The 25189-nt window shown below is 40.3% G+C and overlaps 1 protein-coding gene across 4 annotated transcripts in view; it reads left to right on the forward strand.

Moving 5' to 3' along the window:
- The window catches only part of RREB1 (ras responsive element binding protein 1), a 127832-nt gene that overhangs the window by 86952 nt on the left and 15691 nt on the right, over positions 1 to 25189 (forward strand). For all 4 annotated transcript variants that reach the window (XM_073631010.1, XM_073631006.1, XM_073631007.1 and 1 more), the window contains 5 exons: positions 819 to 908; positions 1521 to 1684; positions 12888 to 13032; positions 14975 to 15111; positions 24530 to 24719. In XM_073631010.1, the coding sequence (XP_073487111.1) occupies positions 819 to 908; positions 1521 to 1684; positions 12888 to 13032; positions 14975 to 15111; positions 24530 to 24719 (726 nt within the window). The remainder of the gene's footprint in view (positions 1 to 818; positions 909 to 1520; positions 1685 to 12887; positions 13033 to 14974; positions 15112 to 24529; positions 24720 to 25189) is intronic.

The following is a 25189-nucleotide window of genomic DNA, read 5'->3' on the forward strand; positions in this document are numbered from 1 at the left end:
CAGTGGCTCGGTCCACAGTCCACCATTTAGTGATGCCTGGTCTACCGGAACGTATGACAGTCGGGTGGAAACGGACAGGCCCGCTTCCATCCAACCGCCCCATAGAGAACAGCAGGCTGTGTCCGTTTCCGCTCTGCATAGCGGAGTGGACACAGACCTATCATCTGCCTGCTCAGCGGGGATCAGCAGTCAGATCCCCCACTGAGCAGGCGGATCCACTTGACGGAGGCACCCAAGGGGCCTAACGCTTTCTAAACACATCTCATATGTGCTGCAAACGTCATAGGCATGTTTGTGAGGCATTTGCGGCATGTTTGTGGCCTGTTTACATTGACATGAACAAAGGTGTTTGGGCAGCAGTAAAGTTAGCCGAACGCTACATGCTAGATACATTTTGGCATGACGCAACATGACTATGTGAAATACAGTGTCGGCTGCAATGGACATAATTGATACAGAGCGTTGACAGGCATTTGTGAGGCTTTAAAATGCGGATGAAATGCCTTTACTGCAAGAGGCAGTAGATATTAGAGGAATACAATTTGGCTGATGTCCTGGTGAGACATCAGCCTGTCTGTGGTCATCCTTATTGATAATAAACTAAAAGATCTGTTTTTGTTAGCAAATAATTTTCACCACAACATAAATTACCACCTATAATGTTAGCAGAAATTCTGTTTTGAAATCTGTTCTTGTTCAGAAGGTTTGCAATCTACTGATCAGCATTGTTTTTTTTTTGTTTTTTTGTATGTTTATGCTATCAGTGTATTTTCTAATTAGTGTTTTTTTTTTTTTTTTTTTTTTTTTTTTTTAATCAGGAATCTAAGGAGGAGAAGTCTTCCTACATATGCCCACTGTGTGAAAAAGTCTGCAATTCCCAGCACCAACTTACTATGCACATTCGTCAGGTAAGAAATGACTTCTGCATTAAAAAACACCATGTATACAGAGTATTTAGCTCATGGAAAAAAAAAATGTGTGTTTGTAGAACTATTGTAAAAGAAAATGAATGAAACCTTTTGCATTGCATCCAGTTTATTTTTTCACGTTTACATACTTGCATGCTAAGTAATAAGCAAGTAAAATACTGGAAGTTAATTATTCCTTTTCATAGGGATCACAGTTCTACCCCTGAAAATGCTATCATCTACCTTTCTCACCAGATATCTAGTGTCACTTTGTCCAGGCATCAACTTCCTTATCTAAATTGTTGGGCTAGGGATGATACATTTATGTCAATTCTGCTGTGTGCGCAGTAGGCTTTATGTGTTTAGCATAGGGTGGGTATACAGGTTTTTTTTTACACAGTCCTGTACGTTTCTGACTCAATATTTGACCAGCCAGTGTAAAAATGTATCACAATCACACAGCTCAGTTTCTATGCAGAAAAATATCCTTATTGATTTAGATACTGACGGAGAGATATCTGGATGGGCATTTATTTGGGGTATATATATTTTACTAGAAATAAGCTGTAACATAAAATAGACTGACTTTTAAAAAAAAAATTTTTCATACAGCACAATACTGACACTGGAGGCACAGACCACAGCTGTAGCATATGTGGGAAGGCGCTAAGCTCTGCAAGCTCTCTTGACCGCCACATGCTTGTCCACTCTGGAGAGAGGCCTTACAGATGCTCGATGTGTGGGCAGTCCTTCACTACTAATGGGAACATGCACAGGTGAGTGGTAGACGAGATGAAGGACGTGTGATAGAATAACTGTACAGGCACGCTTGAGCTGTGTAACCTTGTAGCTGCATCCTGGGAAGTTCTTTGGCTGGTTGCAGATGTAATCCAGTACTCGGGCTTAACTGCCAAACATGATGTGACTACTTGATTTTGGTTGTAAAGCTGCAAAGAAATGAGCTAAGATTACCTGGGAGTGCCAATGTGTCTTAAATAAGTGCCAAAATGAACACAATCTTGTTTGTCTAGCAGCTATGAAACAAAGCAAAGAACCTAGCATGAACTAGCCACATCTGATAGTAAAACATATCCAGCTTGCCTCAATGTCCAGTCTGTACAGTCTCCTTTAAGGCTCACCTACTACTGTACAGTGCAAGAGTGGATCGAATGTATAAATTGAGTGAATGGTTGAGCTAGGCTATCACACTACATAATTGCTGGTCAATCTAAAGAGGATTTTACAGGCATATTATTGTAGCCCATGTTGCCAGGATAAAGTAATACTAAATGCACAAGTGTGCAATTTTATTTAAAAAAATAAATTAAAAAAATAATCAAAGTACCTTTTTCCTAATCGATTTACAGATGTCACATGACCCCAGATCTTTCATAAGCAGGAGGAGCTTTTAGTCCACTGCTGTTGGTCACATGTTTTTTATTTTTTTAAACAATAAGCTTTTATTGGTGTTAAAATATAGCATTTGTACAATCATACTAACATTTGTACATGAGTACCATATAGAAATATAACTGTATATAATTGAATTTAATGATAGTATTTTACTAGCAAGACCAACAAGATGGCTTTGTAATTGGCCTATCTTTACATCAATTGTTTATTTGAAATACTCTGAATTTATGTATCAAAATCTATTATTTATTTCAAGAGAAAAATAAATTCAAGGGTCTCTAAAAATACCCTTCTAAGTATATATAGTAACAGAAATGAAAAGTAAAGAGCGTTGGTCACATGTTTAAAAAAGAAAAAAAAAACAGCCTTTGGAATACAGAGTAAAAATAAATAATTAATATCAATAAACTGTTTTAAATTGTTATACAAATATATATTTGAAATTAAAGGGGTTGTAAAGGCAAGTATGGGTTTGTCAGGTGAAGCCATCATTAATCTACATGTAATATCCCGCTCCCATTGTGTTTAGCTGGTTAGTGGACATGGAGGAGGAGGGAGAGAGTGGGCTGTCATTTACTGCTGTGTATATGCCCACATGTGTGACTCTATAGTCACATGGGCTGCTCAGATGTGATAGAGAGGAAATGCTCGGCATAGAATCTCATTGAAAACTGAGCATGTGCAGAGTTACCACCACAGCTGCAAAATCCTTAGCTGAATTGAGTGACTTGGACAAAAGGTGGAGATGGAGAGCAGCAGGATCAACCAGGTTATTTTCAGAATACAGAAAACAAAAATAGTGACTGAGCATGAACAGCATGTAATACAGTATTTATTGATAGTTTTTTTTATGATGTGGGTTTAGTGGCACTTTAAAGTGCCCACACACAAGTTTGTAGTTTATTGAATATTTGCTTTTTTGGATTTTTTACTAATTGAGTCTTAAAGTCAATTAAAAAATAATTAGATAGAAATTTTAATAATGTGTGTTCATATACAAAACGTCATAAAAAATTAGATCAAGTATCTTAATCAAATCTAAATAAAAATATAGCTGCGATTATTGCTGCCATTCTGCCAGTACATTCAGTAGTAAACTGAATGGTTTAGGATTCTCTGTTCTGACTTCTTATGCTGTACAGTGTGTAGATGGCAGAACAGGAAATCGAATGTTTAAAATGCTGAGTCCACCATCACATCACATAGCTTGAAATTCTAGATGTCACGCAAAGTGCTATTTTCCTTGCTACTCCTTTATTCTTTATACTTTGCATTGTGCTATTTATTGCCGTGACATGGGAAGAATTTGTGACTTGTTAACCTGCATGGACAATATTACTTACTAGATCCAGTACTGTTGCTATAAGATTCCTGTTCCCTTAAATTCTTATTTCTGGCTTTCTCAGCTCACCACTAACTCCTCCTAAGGTATTTTCAGGTGAATTCCGTCTGCTTAGTACTGCAATATTGCCAACTGAATAGTTTTGTCTCTTTTTCAAGGTTTGAAATGCCCATTTGTCCTCATGCACTATCTCTCAGAATGTACATAATCATTTTTAATGTCTTATAAAGAAAATAATCTGACATTCACCTCTTCTTTTCATATTTGCATGCCTAAAGATGCACACAACTTTAGAAATCGTTATCCTAAAGTCAGCAGTGTCATTACTGCTCTGAAATTGTTCTTAATATGATTTATACATAAAAAAATTAAGTTGAATTGCACTGTATGTTCATAAGAATGTGTTTAATATAATAACCCCACCAGCAACTGCAAAAAGGTGTTGGACACATCCATACTGAATCCTGAAAATTCTTCTGCCCTCCATTGCCAGTCACATGACCAGTACTTAAAACTGAAAATGTGATCTTCGCAGAGCATCAGTGATCAGGCAGCTGTTGATTGGGCAGGTCTGTCTGGACATCACCCAACCACACAATAATCTAAAAAATGCTACAGAGACCTCTGAAATACATTTCTTCTGGAATAATGGAATTCTTCAACTTTTACAGTGAAAATCCCATCGGTCATTTAGTCTTTGTTAGGTGGACTTGGGAGATTAATGTTCAGGCACAGCTGGCCAATCAGTGGCTCTACCTAGACACTGTCCATTTCTTTGGCAGAGATCACATGGCCAAATCTAAGGTATTTATGATGTGAGGGGCAGAAGAATTCCAAGAATTCATTAAAGTGTTAACAAACGCTAACTTTTTAATATCGATTGCAGCAGCTGACCTCAATACTTAGCTTGCTTCTACCATAAAAGCTTGCATTTCTACTAGAGCTGCACGATTAATCTCTAAAGAATCAAGATCGCGATTTAAACCCCCCCTCACGATCTTAAAACAGCATTTCCTCGATTCGGTGCAGAGCTGAACTCTGCTCACTGCTGACAGCTTTCAAATAAAAAACAAAACAGGCATCCTGCCAAGTTTATTACAACATCCCTTAGGTGAAGATAAAGAGAAACATTGTAACATTTAGTTCTTTTAGATCAAAGGGATGAACTTCGGTCTGCAAATGAGGTCAGTTTAACCACTTGTTGCCTACAAGATAAAATCAGTATTTTTTGGTAGAAAATTACTTAGAACCCCCAAACATTATGTATATATTTTTTAGCAGAGACCCTAGAGAATAAAATGGCGGTTGTTGCAATATTTTATGTCACACTGTATTTCGGGAGCGATCTTTCAAATGCAATTTAAAAAAAAAAAAAAAACGAAAAAGTAAAGTTAGCCCAATTTTTTTGTATAATGTGAAAGATGATGTTACGCTGCGAGAATCGTGAGAGAAACGCGATCTTTATTCTAAGCAAACAAATTGTGATTCTCATTTTGGCCAGAATCGTGCAGCGCTAATTTCTACTTAGTTGAGCCATTCCAAAGGGTCGCTTGCCCAGGTCGTAGGTGTTCAGGTGGTTCTGTTTCCTTGCAGTTTCCTATGGAGCCACCCTTTTGGGCACAGTCCCAGGAGAGAGACTCCAAGCCAATGCTTTTATGCTGTCTTTGTCAACATGCAAAAGCAGCCAAGGAGCCATAAACTGGGCAGGCATGCACAGTGGCCATGGTGATGCTTGAAATTATGGGACATGTAGTCCCAAGAAGGGGAATCAGTGGGACTTTAATTGGCCATGTTTCTTATGTTACTCTGCCACCAATCATTTAATATTTTTCTCATTTGTTTGAGCCTTTTTTCATTTCTCTTGGAAGTTCCAGAAAACACCATGCAGATTGGGTTCCTGTTATAAATGATCTTTTAGGGTGTGTGTGCAGATCTCTCTGCATGCATGTATGGTCAAACCTGCTTGATGGTTTAAAGGGTTAGATCTAAGGTCACAATATTTGTGGGCCTGTTTTTTCCAAGTGAGAGCTCTCTGTTATTTATAATAATATTCATTTATTTTGTAACACAATCGTTTCCAAGTTTGTGTTCTGGAGTAGTACAGAAAGTTTTGATGCCTGTACAAATACATGTTCCAACAACCAGCATCAGAGGTGTTAATAAAATAGAAAGTGAACCTTTGGCTTAGCTGGGATCAGCAGTAATGTTCTCATCATCCAGGTTGTCATGCATCTCTTAACAATTGTAAGGTACTGCCTGGGACTTCACCTCAGCTCACACAACACACAGGAAAAAAAAAAGTGATCGAAAACTTGTCTGACCTGTTTTACTGAGCAGGCTGGAACTTGCAAACAGAGCAGTATCCTATTTCACTCCCCCTCTGTGTCTTCAACTAGAGATTTTTATTTTTTTGTATTAATGTTTTTAGAGGAGCATCGTTGTGTGTGTTTGGGTATCACAGCAGGTCTCGTCCATCCTCTACTACAATACATGTGGAGACCTGCACCATTTTTAATAGCTTCATTGGCAAGCTCTTCTGCAATCTTTCACTGCGCACATATGTATTTTCCTTGTTTCTTTCCAGCAGAGCTATTGGCTTAGTATCTTAGCATGCTGTGTTTGGGTTTTCCATTACTAGGTGCTTTTGTTTACTCATGAGTTCTTTCCTGCTACTGACATAATTAAACCAGCAGTGTAACGGTTTATTCAAAGGATGTTTATAATCGTATATTATAAAGGGTGTTCTTAAAGATTTGCTTGCTCTGAAAAGCAATTTGCAGTGGATCACTTTTCAGAGTTTCTTGACAGACAATGAGAAGGTACTATGTTGCCTTCTCACTGCCTGATTAAACCCTGTAAATGCCACACTACCATGCCACAAATGCGTCATTTTCAGCGAGGTTGTGGCACAGTCCCATTTGCATGAGTTGTGTCCGGTAGCAGAATGCAACATGCTGTGTAATTTTGGTCACAAAGCACAGCATCGCAGTCGTGACATGTGTACATCTTTGAGTGGTTACATGTCTGTGTTCAGGAGGGGGGTCGGGGGCCAGTAAAACCATGGATCAACCTTCTGGATTTAACACCTCCTGGCTGCACATGTGAACAAGCCCTAAAGAAGACCTTTCCAGATACAAATATAGAAACTGTCATGGCTGGCTTCTTGCTATGCAAATACAAATTGCTTTGCTGTGATGTTGACATACTAGCTTCAATACTTTAGGGTTGATTTGCTGAAGGCAAATAGGGTGTTCACTTTGCAAGGAAATTCTCCCTTGGCTAAATGGCTCGTACACACGATCCAAATATCGTACGAAAACTGTCGTCTGAGGAAGAATCGTACGATTTTCGGATCGTGTGTAGACTACTTTCGAGAGCCGATCATGACAGTTCATCCGATGTATTATTCGATCGGACAAGCATGAAAATTTTCCTTGTACGATACCAGATCATGCGATTTTTCATTTAGTCAGTATAGTTGTCCGAAAATACAATACAAATACATTACAACACATGAACTCCCTTCTGATTTTTTTTTTTTTTTTTTTTTTTTTTCTTCTGTTGTACGAGAATTATGTGACTATATTTACCTAATTCAATTTCTACTTGCGACTATTAAGCAAAAAAGTCATGATTCAGATCATGTGTACGGGCTATAAGTGAATGTGGCAAAAATTCACTCTGCAAAGCATCCCAAATCACATGCAAGGGGGAAAAAATGATTTTTACTTGCTCAGGGTCAGTGGTGCAGAATGTACTGAAGCCAGAGGGTCAGTATAATAGCCAGGCAGCTGGGCATTCCCAAAAAGAGGTCATTACCCATGTTTGCCTAAGGAAAGGTGTTCTTTTGAGGGAAGTGAGCCATCCAGACTGAATGAGCTGTCCATGCTAACCAAACAGAATTCTTGTTTCATTTTCCCTTAAGACCTTGCTCACACCATGGCCATTGAGCTGCGTTTTCTGCACAGAAGCGTACATGTATGGTGGGAACAAGGCACATAGAAAACAATTCTCTTCACATATTCTGTTGCAAAGGAAGGAGAAGACCTGCTGTGGTACACTATGAAGTACTCTTGGCCAGTTTTCAAAAACATGCCCTTGATTGGTAGTTAAACATGAGCAGTGGCGGTGCGTGCATTGTGGGCGCACGGGCTCCTCCACCGCCCTCCCTATTCATGTGCCCGGCCCCTTTTAGGACGCCGGACACATGAAATACTATGGCGGGGACAGGTAGGGGATGTGTATTTTGAAGCACATGATTAGAGCCAGAGGCTCTAATAAGCTTCAAAATAGGGTGGGCTCGGGCGCAGAGCACTGCGTCCCGATCCCACCTGTTGTGTGGCATTGTGAATGAATTTTCGCTATTTTCACACTAATGTTCCTCCCTGCCAGTCAGCAGGCAGGTCAGTGAGACCTGTCTCCTGATTGGTCAAAGCATTAGGCGATCCTATTGGATGCCTAACGCTTTGGCGGAAGAGGAGACACAGCAGAGGAAGCCTGAGGAGCCGAGCGGACACAGGAACCGCAGCCGCCTCTTCCCGTCACTACAGAAGAGGAGGAGGAAGCCCTGTCACTCGGTAAGTGCCGCCGGACTGGTCGCGGGGGGGTTAGTTAAGTGACAACCGGGGGACATGCCTGGCTGCAAATACTGGGCACAAGTGGCTGCATTTGATGGGCACAGTGGCTGCATTTGAAGGGCACAGTGAGGCTGCAATTGATGGGGGGGTTTCAGTATTTTTCAGTTTGCAAACCCCCCCCCCCCCCCCAAAAAAAAATTTTGAGCACCAGCCGCCACTGAATGTGAGCATGTAAATTTTTAATAAATGTGTGATCCGCCTCCCATGACTTCATAGTACTAGTGTTCTGTGGTTTGGTAACAAGCACTGAACCATAGGAATCTGCGAACAGACCCTAGAGATCACAATGCTATACAGGTGAAGAAGGGTATGGTTCCACTGTGCAGGGATTTGTACACTTTTTATTATACATTTTCATGCTTGGATGCAGTGAGTGGGAGGCTGATTCAGTTTTGTTATTTGACTGCCTTGACTCACAAACTGCACTGTACCGTTTCTACTGCCTCAAATCCTTTAGATGCCTGACACTCGGGCCTGTCTGAGTCTGATCACTCATTACAGGGCTTTGCAATCCCACCGTTGCCCAAGGGGGGAGCATGACTGTACTCGCTGCTTTTCATCCACGCCGAGATTCTTCAAGTCATTTCATCTGTGACTTACCCTGTACGTTTATTGCCATTACTATATTCCTTTTTACAAATCGCAAAAATTAAAAGGCTAAAATAGTTGTATACTGTTACAGTTGCATGTTCATTAGTTTGGGTTAGTACATTTTCACAGTTTGCAAATTAAAGTACCAGTGGCTATTTTAGAAATCGCCCTTTTACCTTACGTTGGGGAAAATTCTGGCATCTGCTAGCAAATTTGGAAAGCTTGTTAGTTCACCCTAAGGGTCCAGTTACACTTTGGCACTTAAAAGAACATGGGCTTTTACTATGCAGGTTATAATGTGCGTTTTTAGGCATCTTGCACATGAAACCCCAAAAAACGCTACTTTTTTAGGCATTCAGACATTTTTCTTTAATTATTTAAATGCAGCCTATTGTTTTTAATGGACCTGCGTATAGATCTGTAAAAAAAATATATATTACAAAAATGTGCTTGGTATTTTTACACACCTACACACAAATATGCACATAGAAGAATTTCTATGTGTGTGTGTACACATTCGTGCAAATATGCGCAGGTTCTTTACAGCCCATGGGACAGCACAAAGGAGCATGTGATATTACAACAATATAAATAAAGAGCCTGACACGTAAATAACTTTAATGGCCTAAATTGGCCATAGCGTTTATTTAAGGGGTAACCCAATTAATATATTTATTAAATCAAAACACAGCAGAATGGATGTTGCATTAAGGCATAGCTCAACCATAAACAATTTCCAGATAATAATATGACCATGTCCATCCAGAACTAGACTGGATGACAACACCGTGACATGAACATACAATTTCAAGTGTTACTAAACCTTTGTTATTAAAAAAAAACAAAAAAAAAACAACAAACATATCATACTCCTCCTCTGTGCAGTTGGTTTTGCACAGAGTGGCCCAGATCCTCCTCTTCTGGGGTCCCTCAGTGGCGCTGGTTGCTCCTCCTCTTCTTGAGTGCCCCATCGAAGAAGGGCTCTCCTTCAGGACACCCCTGTGGGCACGTTCCCGAGTCCTTCTGATATTGACACAGACAGCAGGACTCGGCCCCGCCCCCCGCATCAGTGGATTTGATTGACAGGCAGCCAATGGCCGCGCTGCTATCAATCTATCCAATCAGGCCGGCCGGAGTTGGTGTGCTCGTTCCTGTTGCTGGAATTGCGGGGCTCAGGCAAGTAAAAGGGGGGCGGGGGCTGCTGCATAACAGGAGGTTACCGCAGCCCACAAAATACATCTGCTAAAAGCCCCCAATAGGAGCGCTGTTGCTGTGCAACTTTAACTTCTGATCCTTAAAATAATCTCACGACAGTTAAGACCTTTAGCAAATTATACAATCATAAAAATGAATATCTGTAAGAGCCCTTTCACACTGGGGCGGTTTGCAGGCGCTATTGCGCTAATAATAGCGCCTGCAAACCTACCCGAAAGTGCCGCTGCTTTCATTCCAGTGTGAAAGCCCCGAGGGCTTTCACACTGGAGCGATGCGCTGGCAGGACGGTAAAAAAAGCCCTGCTAGCAGCATCTTCGGAGCGGTGAGGGAGCGGAGTGTATACCGCTCCTGCCCATTGAAATCAATGGGACAGCGCGGCTATACCGCCGGCAAAGCGCCTCTGCAGAGAAGCTTTGCGGTGGTATTTAACCCTTTCTCGGCCGCTAGCGGGGGGTAAAACCACCCTGCTAGCGGCCGAATACGACGGTAAAACGCCGCTAATAATAGCGGCGTTTTACCGCCGACCCCGCCCCAGTGTGAAAGGGCTCTTAGTATTTTTAGCGATTTTAAACCCCAATTGTTTGTTTAACATTTAGTCCTTTATTTTTATATCCATATATATTCATGAGTAGTGGATATGGGTAATGTACATGTCAAAGAACACCTGAAATTTGGGTTCCTATACCAGGGGATGCCTAGCATTAGTACATGCTGCAGTAAATATTTTATAATGACACTCAGTTGATTTTGTAAAGTAGAAGATGTAGTAATGTAAATTTCTAAATCATAATGTTTGGCTGTGCTGTTTTATAACTACCCCTGACTTCCACCTTCCCAAAACAATTAACTTTGTTCCCTTGTTTGTTCACTAATGCCTTAAAGGCGTAGGTTCTAACCCCTTTTTTTCATTTTGGATTGAGTGTGATAGGGTTAGAACCCCTGCCAGGTTTTGATCGCTGCCTGTGTACCCATTGGAGAGATTACCTTTTTATGGTTGTCAGGATAGGATGTAAGCAGAATCTCCCTGGTGGGAACATGGACAATAAAACTACTATTCTTTTATGGAATGAGGAAGAATTGGAACCTTTGTCAGATTTGAGATTTCCTTACTTGCTGTTTTATTTTGTCTGGAGTTCTGTCCCTGTTTTTTGAAAGCTCCCAACATTGGGAATAGGGAATATTTTATAGTTGTGTGCCTTATTGATGATCTTTAGCAGTAAGGTATTAATCAGAATATAGAACGTGCTTGTTTTGGGGAACCAAAAACTGTTCCAAAAGTAAGGCTTAGCTTTGTCTGAATTATATTCGCTGGGAGATTTCCCTCATTTCTTGTTCAAGTAATAACATGTCCAGCAAAACTAAAAAATAAAAAAAAAAAGTTGGGACTGGAGTTACACTTTGGATGGTGCCTAGAATTTTAAGGATAGGTTCCCATCTTTGCGTTTCCTGTTTCCTTTTTTTTTTTAATGCTGTGTTTTTTGTTTTTGTTTGTTTTTTTTTCAGTGTGTATCGATGCACGTTTTACACATGTACTATTTCATCAGTTTTCATGTGTTTTTTTTTTTTTGTTTTTGTTTTTTTTTAAGGTTAATGTCATGTGATGTCATTAACCTCTTTCACACTGAGGAGTTTTTTAAGCGCTTTTTGCATTTAAAAAAGCGCCTGAAAAGCTCAAGAAAAATGCTTCCCTTTGAAAATCAATGAATGTTTTAACACTGGGGCGGTGTGCTTCTGTTGAGGTGAAAAAAAAATCCTGCAACTTTGGAGCATGTTTGGGGAACTAAAAAAAAAAAAAACGCACCGCATCGCTACAAAAATGCTTCATTAACACACAGGCGTTTTACTGCCAGTTTTGAAGCGGACCAGCGTGCAAGTGCCCTAACTCAGGGCCCTCTGATTCCTCCTGTATTGAATTGTATTGTAACTGTACTGTCTGCCCTCAAGAGCTGCGCAAACTGTTGGCGCTATATAAATCCTGTATAATAAAAATAACTCTGCCTCTGATGACACCTGCATTTTAGAGCATTCTGAAGCAAAGGTGTGAACGGGGGCCTACTTGTTTTAATAAACTGTGTAATACTTTGCTAACCAGACCTATGGCAGATTTGGTTTGTGAGACTTAAAACCAGATCTTTTTTATTTGGTGTGGAATGACATGGATCATCTATCGTCCCTACAATCCCAGCTACTGTTTTCCCCTGAGCAGTTTGGCCTAGTTGCCCTCATCTCCATAACGGTATTATGTGTATGGAGTGGCTGGGATTTGGCGAGTGCAGAGCTAAAACCAGAGCAATGCCAAATAAGGAGACTTGCTGGGAAGATATCTGACTGGAAATGTCTGCTTTCTGTTCACAAGGCACACTGCCTGCTCACTTCCCTTTCTTACTCAAATCTCTGGAAACATGGCCAGCTTTTCTGTTTGGGGGCTGAAACTAGCGTCTTGTTTTAACCATTTTATTTTCTTATTAAGAGTTACTCGCATTTTGAAGGCTTGTGTACAGATTTAAGTCATCATGCAATGAAGATGTATAGGTCTTGATTTTCCTTTTATTAATGCAGCATGGCCATATTAAGCAAATTACAATGACATTCCCTTATGAGTGAATCATCCTTTGAGGGCCCCAAATAGTTCATTTAGTAGTGTGAGCATTTTCTCAAAGAAAATGGCATGTTACAGTTTACGTTATATAGATATTAATTGCTGTATAAAATATAATGCACCCAAAAATATGTTTTTTACTTATTTAGATTTAATGAAATATTCTTGTGATGCCCTTTTAGACACATGAAGATTCATGAAAAGGACCCAAATGCTGCAGTAACTACAAGCCCACAATCCCCTCAAAAAAGGAGGCGAATGACATCCAAAAGAAAATCAAATCCTGAGGAGGAAATTGAGAAGGAGGACACACCTCCAGCAAAAAAGGTGACTTCTAGTTTCTAAATCGAGTACTTCTAATGTGGATCTTTAGATGCCAGTATTTATGTGAATATTTTGACATTTGGATTGCTTATTCTTGGCAACAAAATGTACAAAACCATTCCATATTCTGTTCTTCAATTTTTTTGCAAATTCTGTATGTTGTACAGTTACAACAGGGGTGGTTTGGGTCCAGGAGCTTTAAGGTCACATGGTGGCCATACACCCTCATTTTATTTTCTGATCGATGTGTGATTTGGTTGAATCGGCTAACAACTGAATGGCCATAACTTCTCATGCGTTTTGCATCAATTGGCAGCACTGAGATTCTTAGGTCATGAATTTGAATCGATTAGGAGTTTGCATGGTTGAAACAGAGATGGGATCAATAACTTACAATTGTATCTTTCAGCTTTCGATTGACATCAACTTTCCCTTGTGTGGTATATCATTTAACTGCGCTGTGGACTATAGATTGAATATTCCTAGCTGGATAGATTGGACAGAAATTTAATTGATCATGAATCGAAAAACATGTATGGTCATCATGCAAGGTGGTTAATGCTCTGCCAGGTTCCCTATTTATCAGAGAAGCATACATAGGAGATTTTCAAAATGTTTGATAACCTTTATGAATATGTTAGCAATGATGGATGTGTGGTGCTAAACCCCCAGCCAAGTTTGATTGTTTATGTTCTATTTAAAGTCATACAATTGTGAGGTAACATTGTTTACCCCTTAGGACCTCTCTGAATTCCAAAAGTTGTTGCCAAACACAATTACCTTGCCATTTCTTTACTCATATTTTATTTATTAGCTGAAATTCAGGCCTAGTTGGCACCACCTGGCTTTAAAAAATAGGAGCCAGGTGGAAAATTGTTGGTGAAACAGTGAGTGCATCTATTTGGATGTACTCACTTGTTTGGTTTCCTGACAGGCGCAGGTGCTGGTTGTCAAAATACCTTAGCCAGCAGGGGAAATTCCTCCATCCACACTGTTTAGCATGGATGGAAAAATCTATTAGATTTCACTTGTTCAGACATCGTGCATGGTTAGCCTTAAAGTGATTGTAAGGGTTCGTTTTTTTTTTTTAAATAACAAACACATCAGTGGCCCCGAACCTCGTCTTCTGGGGTCCCCTGGCGGCTCACGCGGCTCCTCCCCTCATCAGATAACCCCCTAGGAGAAGCGCTCTTCCGAGGGGGTTACCTTGCGGGCGCGCTCCCAAGTCCAGCGTTTGGCATCCATAGCCGCCGAATGTATAACTTGGCCTCGGCGCCTGCGTCATTAGATTTGATTGACAGCAATCAAGAGCCAAGAACCCCGAACAGAGAGACAGCTTGTTCCCGCCGGGTCAAGTTCCAGGGCTCAGGTAAGTAAAACGGGGGCTGGGGGGGCCAGTCACTGCCAGGTGTTTTTTCACCTTAATGCATAGGATGCATTAAGGTGAAGAAAACACAAAGGTTTACAACCCCTCTGGCCATACATGGTTGCTTAACCAGACAAATTTCAATCCATGTGTGTTCACAAAACAAAAGTCGACCTACTTATTGACTTCTGCCCTGTTGGCATATTTTCGCTCGATCGGCGCCACATGCAATTGGCCACATTCTGACAGTGGGAGAGTCTCCCCATCAACAGAATACAATGACTCAGTGGAAAGAATTCCCCCATCCACGTTGAATGTGTCAGTTTTTTTTTTTAGTTTCGCAAAAACTGACACATGGATGGCCAGCTTTAGGCTACCCGTAAACAAAGTGGTTCGATGTGCAAATCCAGTCAGACCCGTCAGAGCAAAACATTTTCCAAGAGTTGCAGTGTAGACTGGATGGGTAGAGTGGGGCAGATGCTGCCAGTAGCTCACACCTTTATTCAAAAATATATATCTGTACAGGGATGTGGGGGAAGGGCGGTTTGGCTAATACCCCATGTGGTTTTTTCCCTAAAGGTGGTTGAAGAAATTCAGCAAGTTGAACCATTGAAAAAGGCAGAAGATCTCATTCCCTGCCCAATATGCAGTAAAGAATTTCCATGCAAATCGTCTCTGGACACTCACATGGAGATGCATCCAGAAGCTTCTTTAAAGTAAGTTGTCTCTCAGTGGGTCTGCAGTCAGCAGTTCATAATTTATAATGCTCTCTTTCACGTCTGATATTAGCTGGAAATATGCAATTAAAGTGGGCCTGTCATTTTAACATGAAGGGTGTAGAATGTTAATGCTGGTTATGTCTCCTTATGTTGGTGTTTTGCAGCACAGTGGCAGTAGCTTACAGGGTAAAGAGTCAGCACTAGTTTCTGAAACATTAAAGGAAAAAAATAGAATACAAACTGTTCAGCCTTAGTAGTAAAATGTGATATAATGGTTCTATCAGTATATGAAAAATGACTAGGGATGAGAACGGGCATGCTCGGACCTGAGTTTGAACACACAAGAGCGAGCCAGCTAGGAAACTGTCACCTGTACTGGACCCGTCATTTGCTGCCAGGGCATTCTTTGCCCTGCAGCTGAACATCTACAAGAGCATGTATATGTGTGTCAACGGGGTGGGGAATGTTTGGGCCACAGATGATTGGTAAGTGACAGCTTCCGAGCAGGCTCGCTCACGTGGGTTCGAACTAGGTCCAGCACACGTTAAAGATCATCCCTAATAATGGCTGTTCAACGTTACAATAGACGTTATCCTTCACTATTGATTGAAATATTCAGTGAAGTATTACATTATAGCACAATCCTTCTGTATGTCAGCTAGTTTAGTTTGCATTTATTGTTTGGCTGGTGAATATTCACTTCTCTGGTTTTTCCCATTCTACATAACAATACACCTGCAGTGTAATTATAGCCCAGTGTTTTACATGCATTGCCATTCATCCCAATGGAGGATTGTTTTGCTGAAAACTGAAGGTGAGATGCAGATAGCAGGATTTGCTTTAATGTTCCAAAATGTTTAATGTTGGCAAAATGCAGAGGTGTCAATGTATTATAATTTACAACCATAGTTAGCTGGTGAATGAATGTGATGGATGATTTATTCATAAATGCCCTATATTTACTATTTAACTTTATGCTGCTGTGAGATCTGTAATATTATTGCTTATAGTATGTTACAGATAAGGACAGATAGTGCTGATGGTGATGTGAAAGTCTTTTGTATTCTATCCATAGTAAACAGCATAAGTAGATTGTACAGTCATCATCTGCTTGCATTATTTTTTTGGTACTGATCAGGCTAATACTGGCCTTAAGTGTCTCCAGGTAATGAATTAGGAACACCCATATCTGAAATTCAGGCATCCACCACAGATGGAAGGATTTCAAGTTTAAAGCCTTAGGCACCGCTCTAACTTGACTTGTCCCCGACAGTGAAAACGTCGCTGCAGACACCGGGACTCCAGAAATATTATTTTGGTTTTCCATGTACTCTTTTCTGATTGGTTGTTGAGTTGTTCTCCACCCTCAGTCATTCTATTTGTATGACTATAATCCCTGCAAATGAAATGTGATACTGGAGTGTAGTGTGTACACCACTAGTCTCCTTGTAGCTATTTTTTGGCCTGTTACTCGCAGTCAGTTTGCTTTACTAAACAATAGTTGTAGTGTAGTCTAACATTTTTGACAGTCCTGCTCAAGGTACATAAAAAATAGCACTTTTTGCTCTTTCTTTTTGAGTTTACTCATTACTCCCTTGCAGTGAACGTTGGTTTTTGTATCCTACACCTTGCCTTATGTGTATGTGCTTGGGATGCGTGGCTTGTGTTGGAGTCTTATTAGATCCCTGAGCATGGGTCAGACCAAAACAGCAACACTGCGTCTGGAATGTGAGTGGCAATCTGCCCAATCTATAACCAGCAGCCTTAAAATAGGAAGCCCTAATGATATGGTTTTAGATTTGGGAGTAGAGGGAGGTATGTGTGCATGCATGTTTTTGATGAACGTTCTTGCATATGTATTTTTATACTGGAAGATGACAGAAGAAGCTTTCACATGAAGTGGCAATGCCTTTTTGCACACGATTGTTCAGACATTCGTTTCACTCTCTTTAGGATGAAGGTGCTCAGTAGTAAGAGACCTGTCAGAGCTTTTTTACATTTACGCAGTGTGCAGACACGTTGATGACTGATAGCCATAGAAGAGTCTTTCAGATGGTATGAGATTTAGGAGTTCACTTATAGGGATTCTCCAGTCTTTTTTAAAATAAGTTACAGTGTTGTCAGCCTAATGTACATAATCTTGTAAATGTCTGCTCATGTTTTGTCATTTTTTTTTCTATTTTATAGTTGGTAATTCTGTCTTCTCAGACAGCTATAATTTTCATTTGCAGAATGCTTCCCTGTTAGTAGTGATACACAGTGGTTGTGCTTTACTGTTTTTTTTTTTTTTTTTTTCCTCAGCCCAAGTCTGTTAGTTTGCACATTAAAATCAATATATTCTGTACAGCTGATGTATGAAAAGCTTCATTCATGTCCATAGTAATCTTGTTTAGCCATACAGTAAAACCTTGGTTTGAGAGTAACTTGGTTTGAGAGCGTTTTGCAAGACAAGCAAATATTTATTTATTTTTTTATAAATTTTGACTTGATATACAAGCGATGTCTTGATATACAAGTAGTGTCATGTCACAACTGAGCATAAAAGAGGAGAGGCGCCTCTAAGTGTAGCAATATGGTTACATTTAATGAAGGTACAACATTTAGCAACATATTGCTACACTTAGAGGTGCCTCTCTTCTCTTTAAGGCCCCTTTCACACGAGGCGGACTCCGTTTCTACGGAGCCCGCCTCGGTCCGCCGGCTCAGCGGGAGATCTGTCCGTTGATCTCCGCTGAGCCGGCGGATGACAGGTCCCTCTCTGCTCACTGAGCGGGGAGGGGCTTGTCAGGCGCCGCTGCCGCCTATGGAGGGATCGGACGAAAACGGACAGCGTGTCCGTTTTCGTCAGATCTCCCCCGATCCGATCCGCCAGCGACGGACCTGGACGTAGGGCCATCCGTCTGCTCTTCAGCGGATCGGACCGGGTCGGATGTCAGCGGACATGTCTCCGCTGACATCCGACGCTCCATAGACTAACATGGAGCGCCCGTTCAGGTCCGCCGTCAAAACTGACAGGCGGACCTGAACGGTCCGATCGTGTGAAAGGGGCCTTATACTCTGTAGCTCCTGTTGGATTTTGCTTCTAATCCCCTTGTGGAGGCTTCTATTTGTGGATGGACATTTTATGGTTACACGACCTGGTCACATTGCTATAATCTTTTTCTATGGCCTATAAACTGAAGGACTTATGAATAAATGGTTGTGGAACAAATCATTTGAGTTTCCATTATTTCTTATCGGTAAATTTGCTTTGATAGACAAGTGCTTTGGATTACAAGCATGTTTCTGGAACGAATTATGCTGCAATCCAAGGTTTTACTGTAATCCCTGTTTCAACCCTAGGGCCCATTCACACGTTGAGCTGCACAGATCAATGCAGGCTCAAGCAAGGGCACCTAGACCTTGTTTTTTTATATGCCCTGTTCACACCACAACGCTGCATGGAGGTGGGTTGTGGTGCGTTTATCTTTTATTCAGTACCACTCTTCGCCTCCCATGTCACCACAGTGCTGCCTAATGCAGTGTTTCGACTTCTAAGAAGCATTCATTAAGCACAAAGAGCTACCCCTCCAGAACGGATTTGTGGGGTGTAAAAAGAAGGGAAAAGCTTGATTACTTTTAGGCTCCATGCACACTGGCTTAAAAAACGTTGCTTCTACAGGAGTTTTGAGTTCTGCCTGTAGAAGCAACTCAGTGTTATCCTATGTGTCCATGCACATTAGAACGTTTACAGGCATATTTTGAGTTCAACGTTTAGAAGCCAGGAAAAAAAAAAACCTGGTTCGTGTTTCTTATTGGAGCTCACTGACAGAAAAAACGTAAAACTCTTCTAAACTCGTCTAGACTTTGTACAAGAAATGCTCTATATGAGCGTTTTTTACTCCCAAGAGAACAGACGTTTTTTTTTTTTTTTTAAGCCCAGTTTGCATGGAGCCAAAGGCAGACTTGCAGAATGAACTCAATGGGAGAGATTTACAAAGGACCAGTTCACACTATATGCAGTGACAGACGTTTTATCGCATTGTAAAACGTCTGTCACTGCAGGGAAAACAATTGCGATTAATCATGCATCACACTGCCCCCTAGTGTAGCAGCAACGCAGAGGGCCAGAGCGGTCAATTGGCTGCTCTGCGATTTCAGAGGGGCAGTATGAATTTGCCCCAAACTGGTCCAGAATCTGGTGCAGCTATGCATTGTAACCAATCGGCTTCTATCTTCAGCTTGTTCAATTTAAGCTTTGACAATAAGCCCTCATTCACATTGACTGGCTTTGAAATCCTGCAACTTCATCTGAAATTGTACAAAATTTCAAAGCCGTGCGGCTTCATGCACAGATATCTATGCAAGTCACATCAGAAATCGCCAAAAGTAGTGCAGGAACTACTTTTTCAAATCAATGCGGCACCGCAAAGTCAGCTTTGCTCTGATTTAAACCGTGCGATTGCTGGCAATAGGGTGCAACTTGTCATGCGATTTGACTTGTCAAATCGTATGACGAGTCGCTCCAGTGTGAACAAGGGCTAAAACCTAGAAGCTGATTGGTTACTATGTACAGCTGCACCAGATTCTGTGATTCCCCAATGTATACTCGCTTCAGAAAGAAATGAAAAAATCTTTTGGCAAAGGGTAAAAACTGCTAGGCATTCTAGTTTGTTACCAAAAACCTATACAATTTTAGTTCTGGCTCTCCTCCTGTTGAATAATGTGATGACGCTGGAGAGCTGCTGGAAGAGCCCAGTGCTGCTCGCAGTGGGAGGGAGCAGAGATTTCGAGCCGTGTTCTATACTTTTCTGGCTCTGCGACTGGAAATTCAGAGTGCCAGCCGTGTCAGTACTGAGAGAGCTGCCCGGCTTGTGTTGCCTTTGCCTTCTAGCAGCTGAATGCAGTGCAGCTGTTTGATGTCAGTTCACAGAGACCAGGGAGATGTCTCCCATTCAAACACAGGAGGTGGAAGCAAAGTAGAATAGGCAAGTGGGAATGGAAGTAAATAGCCCATCTCTTGTGATTTGATAATTGACATACAAAAGAAGCCTCTTGTATAGCTTTTCCTGTTTCCCCTGGGAATTGTGCTTCTTACGGGTCTTGTAGTGTACACAGTATTAATGAAATGACACCCTGGCCTTCAGAGTATTAGAATTGCCCTGTGGAAGAGCTAAACGGGTGTTAAATTGTAGCACCTGGGGACCGTACGTCTGTACTATAAAGTTAATTAGATCATTAATTGTCTTCTAAATCCACAAGAGGCCACAGATGTTTTCATTCCACTGTTGCTGTCTAATACGGATTAGAAAGATAAATAAAATGTTGTGGGGGGGGGGGTTATTTGTCATTCTGTACCACCCGCACTGGAGCTCATTTCCAGTGCACAATGTTGCCAATTAGGACAGGTGCTTCCAAAAAAAAAAAGAAAAAAATGAATGCCTGATAAAAATAAACATTAAGAATTCTGTTTTTGCTGTACAAAGAAAAATGCGTGACCATTAAATCCTATGGAACTCTTTACAGCAGTCAGTTGCGTTTTTAAAAGTCCTGCGTGCTGCATTTTTGGTGTGTGTTTGGTGCGCTAAAAAAACACACACCAACAACGCACCTTCCCATTGAAATGAATAAAAAACCCACCTGCAGTTGCGTTTTTTTGGTGCGTTTTTAAGTCACATACATTTTTTTTCACGGGTGCAGGCTGATTGTCGGGCAACCAGAAACGTGGCGGAAAAACACGTTTTTGCAACAGAGCAGTGTGGATTCAGCCTTAAAGTCATTTTCCTGATTCCTGCTTCCCTTTTCTCTATATACTTATCTAGAATGTACATGTGAAAAGTATGTAAAATAGGTGTGCATATCCCTCTTGGAGCTTTGGCTTCATTTCACATCTTTATTGATGTCATTTAATGTGATTACATGGATTTCTTTTTTATTATTATTATGTTATGTACTGTTTACAAACCGTGGAAAGGCTTTTCCTTGTGTTCATTCAGAAACATGCAAACCAAATCTTATGTTAACTTACTTTGGAGGACCACAATACACATACTTTATGTAATAAATTGACCTATAGTTCAAATAACTCACCTTTACAGCTCAAGAACACATATTCCAGCAATCTAGAGTGGGATAAAAAAAAAACTCATTGTATGCACCGCTACGTCCTAAGTTTTATTTTTACATTTTTTTATACTGTGGCTATTTTGTCCGTCATCACAGGGACTTTGTTGGCAGCTCCTCCATGGCAGCCAGGGAAATTTTATAAAGTATTAACACAAATTTAACAAAATGGGTAGACCAGATACACAAATCCTGGAGAACAATTCTGAAAATAAGGCACAAAAAATTGCAAATAAATGGACAGTGATTTTTCTAATGATTTTTTTTTTTTTTTTTTTTAATTCGCCCAAAGAAAGAGTGGGTGGTATCCGTGACTTTGATACATTTTATTTCTGGGTCACGCAGTATTAAAGATTCTATAGAGTTTAGGATAATATCACACTGGGGGTTATTCACTAAAGGCAAATCCACTTTGTACTAGAAGTCTAAAGTGCACTTGGAAGTGCAGTCGCTGTAAATCTGAGGGGAAGATCTGAAATGAGGGGAGGCTCTGCTGATTTTATCATCCAATCATGTGCAAGCAAAAATGCTGTTTTTTCTTTTCCTTGGACTGCCCTTCCAAGTGCACTTTCGGTGCAATTTCAAGAGCACTTTGCATTTGTAGTTTGCACTTGTAGTGCAAAGTGGATTTGCCTTTAGTAAATAACCCCCACTGTCACATTGCTCTGAACTAAACTGCAGACTCCAGAGGAATTGGAGCCACTGGGATACCCTGTAGGAAGCGGCACACTTTGATGTCACAGACTGTGTCAAAGGATCATCCCAGCCTAGACCATTGGGACCACCCACATAATTACTTAAACAAGACATAATGCAGTCAGCTAGCACACTTGTAAAATATATATTGAACTTATTCAGTTTAAATCTGAGCAAATCCCATTTCTTTTAAGCATCATAATGTTCATAAACCTTACTCTAGGAACAACAAATACTTGTTTTTGCCATTATTACTTATTTAGGTAGGTTAAGAGGCATATGGATTAGTAGATAATGTGCTAGCTAAAATGCCGAGCACTTGGCTGCCTGTAAGACATTGGGATGGATTTGCTGCGACCTGCCTGATCATTGAAGAGCAGATTAAAGACAAGATGCAGGGAGACTTGTTGGGTATTGTTGGCTAGAAGTAAAGCGTCTTTGTGACAAGGACGTTTCCAAATGTTTCTCCCTGATGTCTTTCCATGCTGGTCTGCAGTTTGGCCTTCTGAGTTTGAAGACAAGTCAACAGGTGTTGAGTGCCGGCCTGAAAGGTTTTTATTACAAGCCTGTATGTTTGGCAAGGATTTGTTTTCCTTTTGTAGCACCCCTTATGGGAAAGAGAACTCCAATCATGATGCTGCTTTTAGTCTTGGGGGATGGGGGTGGTGCTGATAGAGAAGGCATGTAACAGAACTAGTAGTACTAGTTGCAGCAAAAAACCCCGTCTATTTTTCTTCATGTCATCTGTTTTTAAAGAGAGAGGAGTTTAATTCCTGATAGCAATGGTGTCGCATTGTAACAGTTATTTAGAGCATAAATATCATAACACCCTTAATTTTGAATTATAAACCAATTTGTGCAGCATGCTTGGCTATTTGCATAATTTTCGGAAGCATAAATTCACTCTCTCGTTTTAATTATTCAGGTGTAGAGCAATGTAAGCTATTTTGGCCTGCAGATCTTAGTGGTACATTATGATGCTATGAAAAGGTCTGCTTGTTTACTTTTCAGTTAGGCCTGGTTTATGCACTCCAAAAATAGATAGTCCTGTGGTCTAGGAGGCCGACTACCTGACTTGCTGCCAACTATAGCAGTGAAGCCTAGCTTATTAAAGTAATATAACACACTATAGAAGCATGTGAAAATAGCAGTTCACTGAACATGACCCTCGACAGCAAGCTTTGACGAAGCACATCTGCGTAACCCATCTGTGTTATCAACAGGTTGCTCAGAAAAAAATAAGGTCTTTCAAAGTAATCCTTGCATTCTACTTTATAGCATGTAAAATAGAGAAGATTCCAAGCACATGTAATATGAAATCAAAAATGAAACTGTATTTCCTCCTTTGTACACAGGAGTACAAACAAGGAGCATTTATTGCAGATACACTGAGCTCCGGCTGTATTAAGACCCAGTTGGCTCAGAAAATACAGAAAACCTGTCAAGAGCTAAATGAGGGCTCCCGTTGCAGATCTCTCCTTCTGAAAATGTTTGTTGCCTGGCCTACTTCTTGATCTTCTGGCTTCAATATTTTGAGTTGCTCCCCCAGAACATATATGACTTCAGGGGATACTTGGTCTGGTCAATGAATCTTTGAAGCCAGAGGCAGCCAGTCAGGGTGGATTTGATTTAAATCAACTCGATTTTATATCATAATTTTTAAAGAGCAACTGTCATCTCTGTCCTGCAGTGGCTCCTCCTCTGACCCGCTGTTGACTCACCGACAGTCCCATTCACTTTAATGGGACGGCTGGTGATGCGCAGTGACACAACAAGGTGAGGGATGTGGCGGCAGCAGGTGAGTGGATGCCCGCTAACGGGCACTGCCATGATGGACCTGAAATGACAGGTGCTCTTTAAATGGAAGTACTTATTCTTGCTGGTAGTTAGAATCTTAAATATTTGCAAACAAAATGAATGTTTCCTATTTAGAATAATAAGCTGCCAGGTAAGTAAAATATCAGAACCAATTCAATCATACAGTTTGTAGTGTACATAGATTTGCAAAACAATGGAATAAAGGAATATTCCTGATTTTTTTTTTTATCTCATGGTTACTGTGAAATTGTGTGAATGCATCAATGCAGTGCATGTTTTCTCAGCTTGCAGAGCTTAGATTCATTGAATGAGTTTACCAAAAATGTAAATATTGCAGAATATACAGCCTCATGCTACATAACTAAGCTCCATTTCATGCTGAATAAACTAAATTATTAATGTATCTTAAATAGAAAACTATCTTTAGATAGATTTTTACTCCAAAAGCATTTTATTAAAATAAATTTGATAAAAATCAAAAAAATCTGATTTATATAAAAAAAAAAAAAAAAAAAAAAAAAAAAAATGTGATTTTTAAATAAAAAAAAAAAAATCCGATTTGAATCACAAAAATCTAATTTTTTTGTTAACAGCCAGGCAACTAGCATTTCAGAAGGAGGTTAGCAGTGGTGTGTTCTCTATACTTCTGTAGTCAAAGGTCTATTGAAACATATAGCTTAATTTGATGTGTGTACAGGGATTTAATTGTAGTAATACAGTTTAAATAAAATGTGATTACTTCTTTAACTCCCAAGCACAGACATAATATGACCATTTTATTTTCTCTCCGACTTTCCAGGTGTGACATTTGCTGCGTTTCATTTCGCACCCATCGGGGTCTACTGCGCCACAATGCTGCAATCCACAAGCTACTCCCCAGAGACCCTACAGGGAAGCCTTTTATTCAAAACAACCCTTCCATCCCTGCAGGCTTTAACGATTTGGGCTTTACGGACTTCTCTTGCAATAAGTTCCCTATCATTTCTCAGGTAAAGTCGCCAGGGTATAACTGAATGGCCAGAAATGCTTTAAAGCAATAGCAAAAGCTATAATTTGCTTATCACTAGAATGAGTAGACTTTAAACTCCGACATACCCATCAATATTTTCCTGATTTGTTATTAACAGTTTGAGGCTGAATATTTGTTCAGCGTAATATCAGAATTGTAGAAGATCAAGGTCAATACTTTGAACAAGCCACATAATAAAACTACCCATCCTTTATAGATTATAAAGCTAATTTTACTACCTGTATAGTTCATCCAGGAATTATAATGTACATACTGCCTGCAGAGGGAGTAAACATGGCATCAAATACATTTAGGGAATCAAGTCTTTCAGAAAATCATAAATTGTGGGCTACTAAGTGTACTCCTTTTTATATCCATGTTTTAAAGGGCATAGCCACATTACCATAGCTTGGTGTTCCTCAGTGATATTGTCATATTGAAGAACAATCC

The sequence above is a fragment of the Aquarana catesbeiana genome, linkage group LG05, assembly GCF_042186555.1.
Source record: "Aquarana catesbeiana isolate 2022-GZ linkage group LG05, ASM4218655v1, whole genome shotgun sequence".
NCBI lineage: Eukaryota > Metazoa > Chordata > Amphibia > Anura > Ranidae > Aquarana > Aquarana catesbeiana.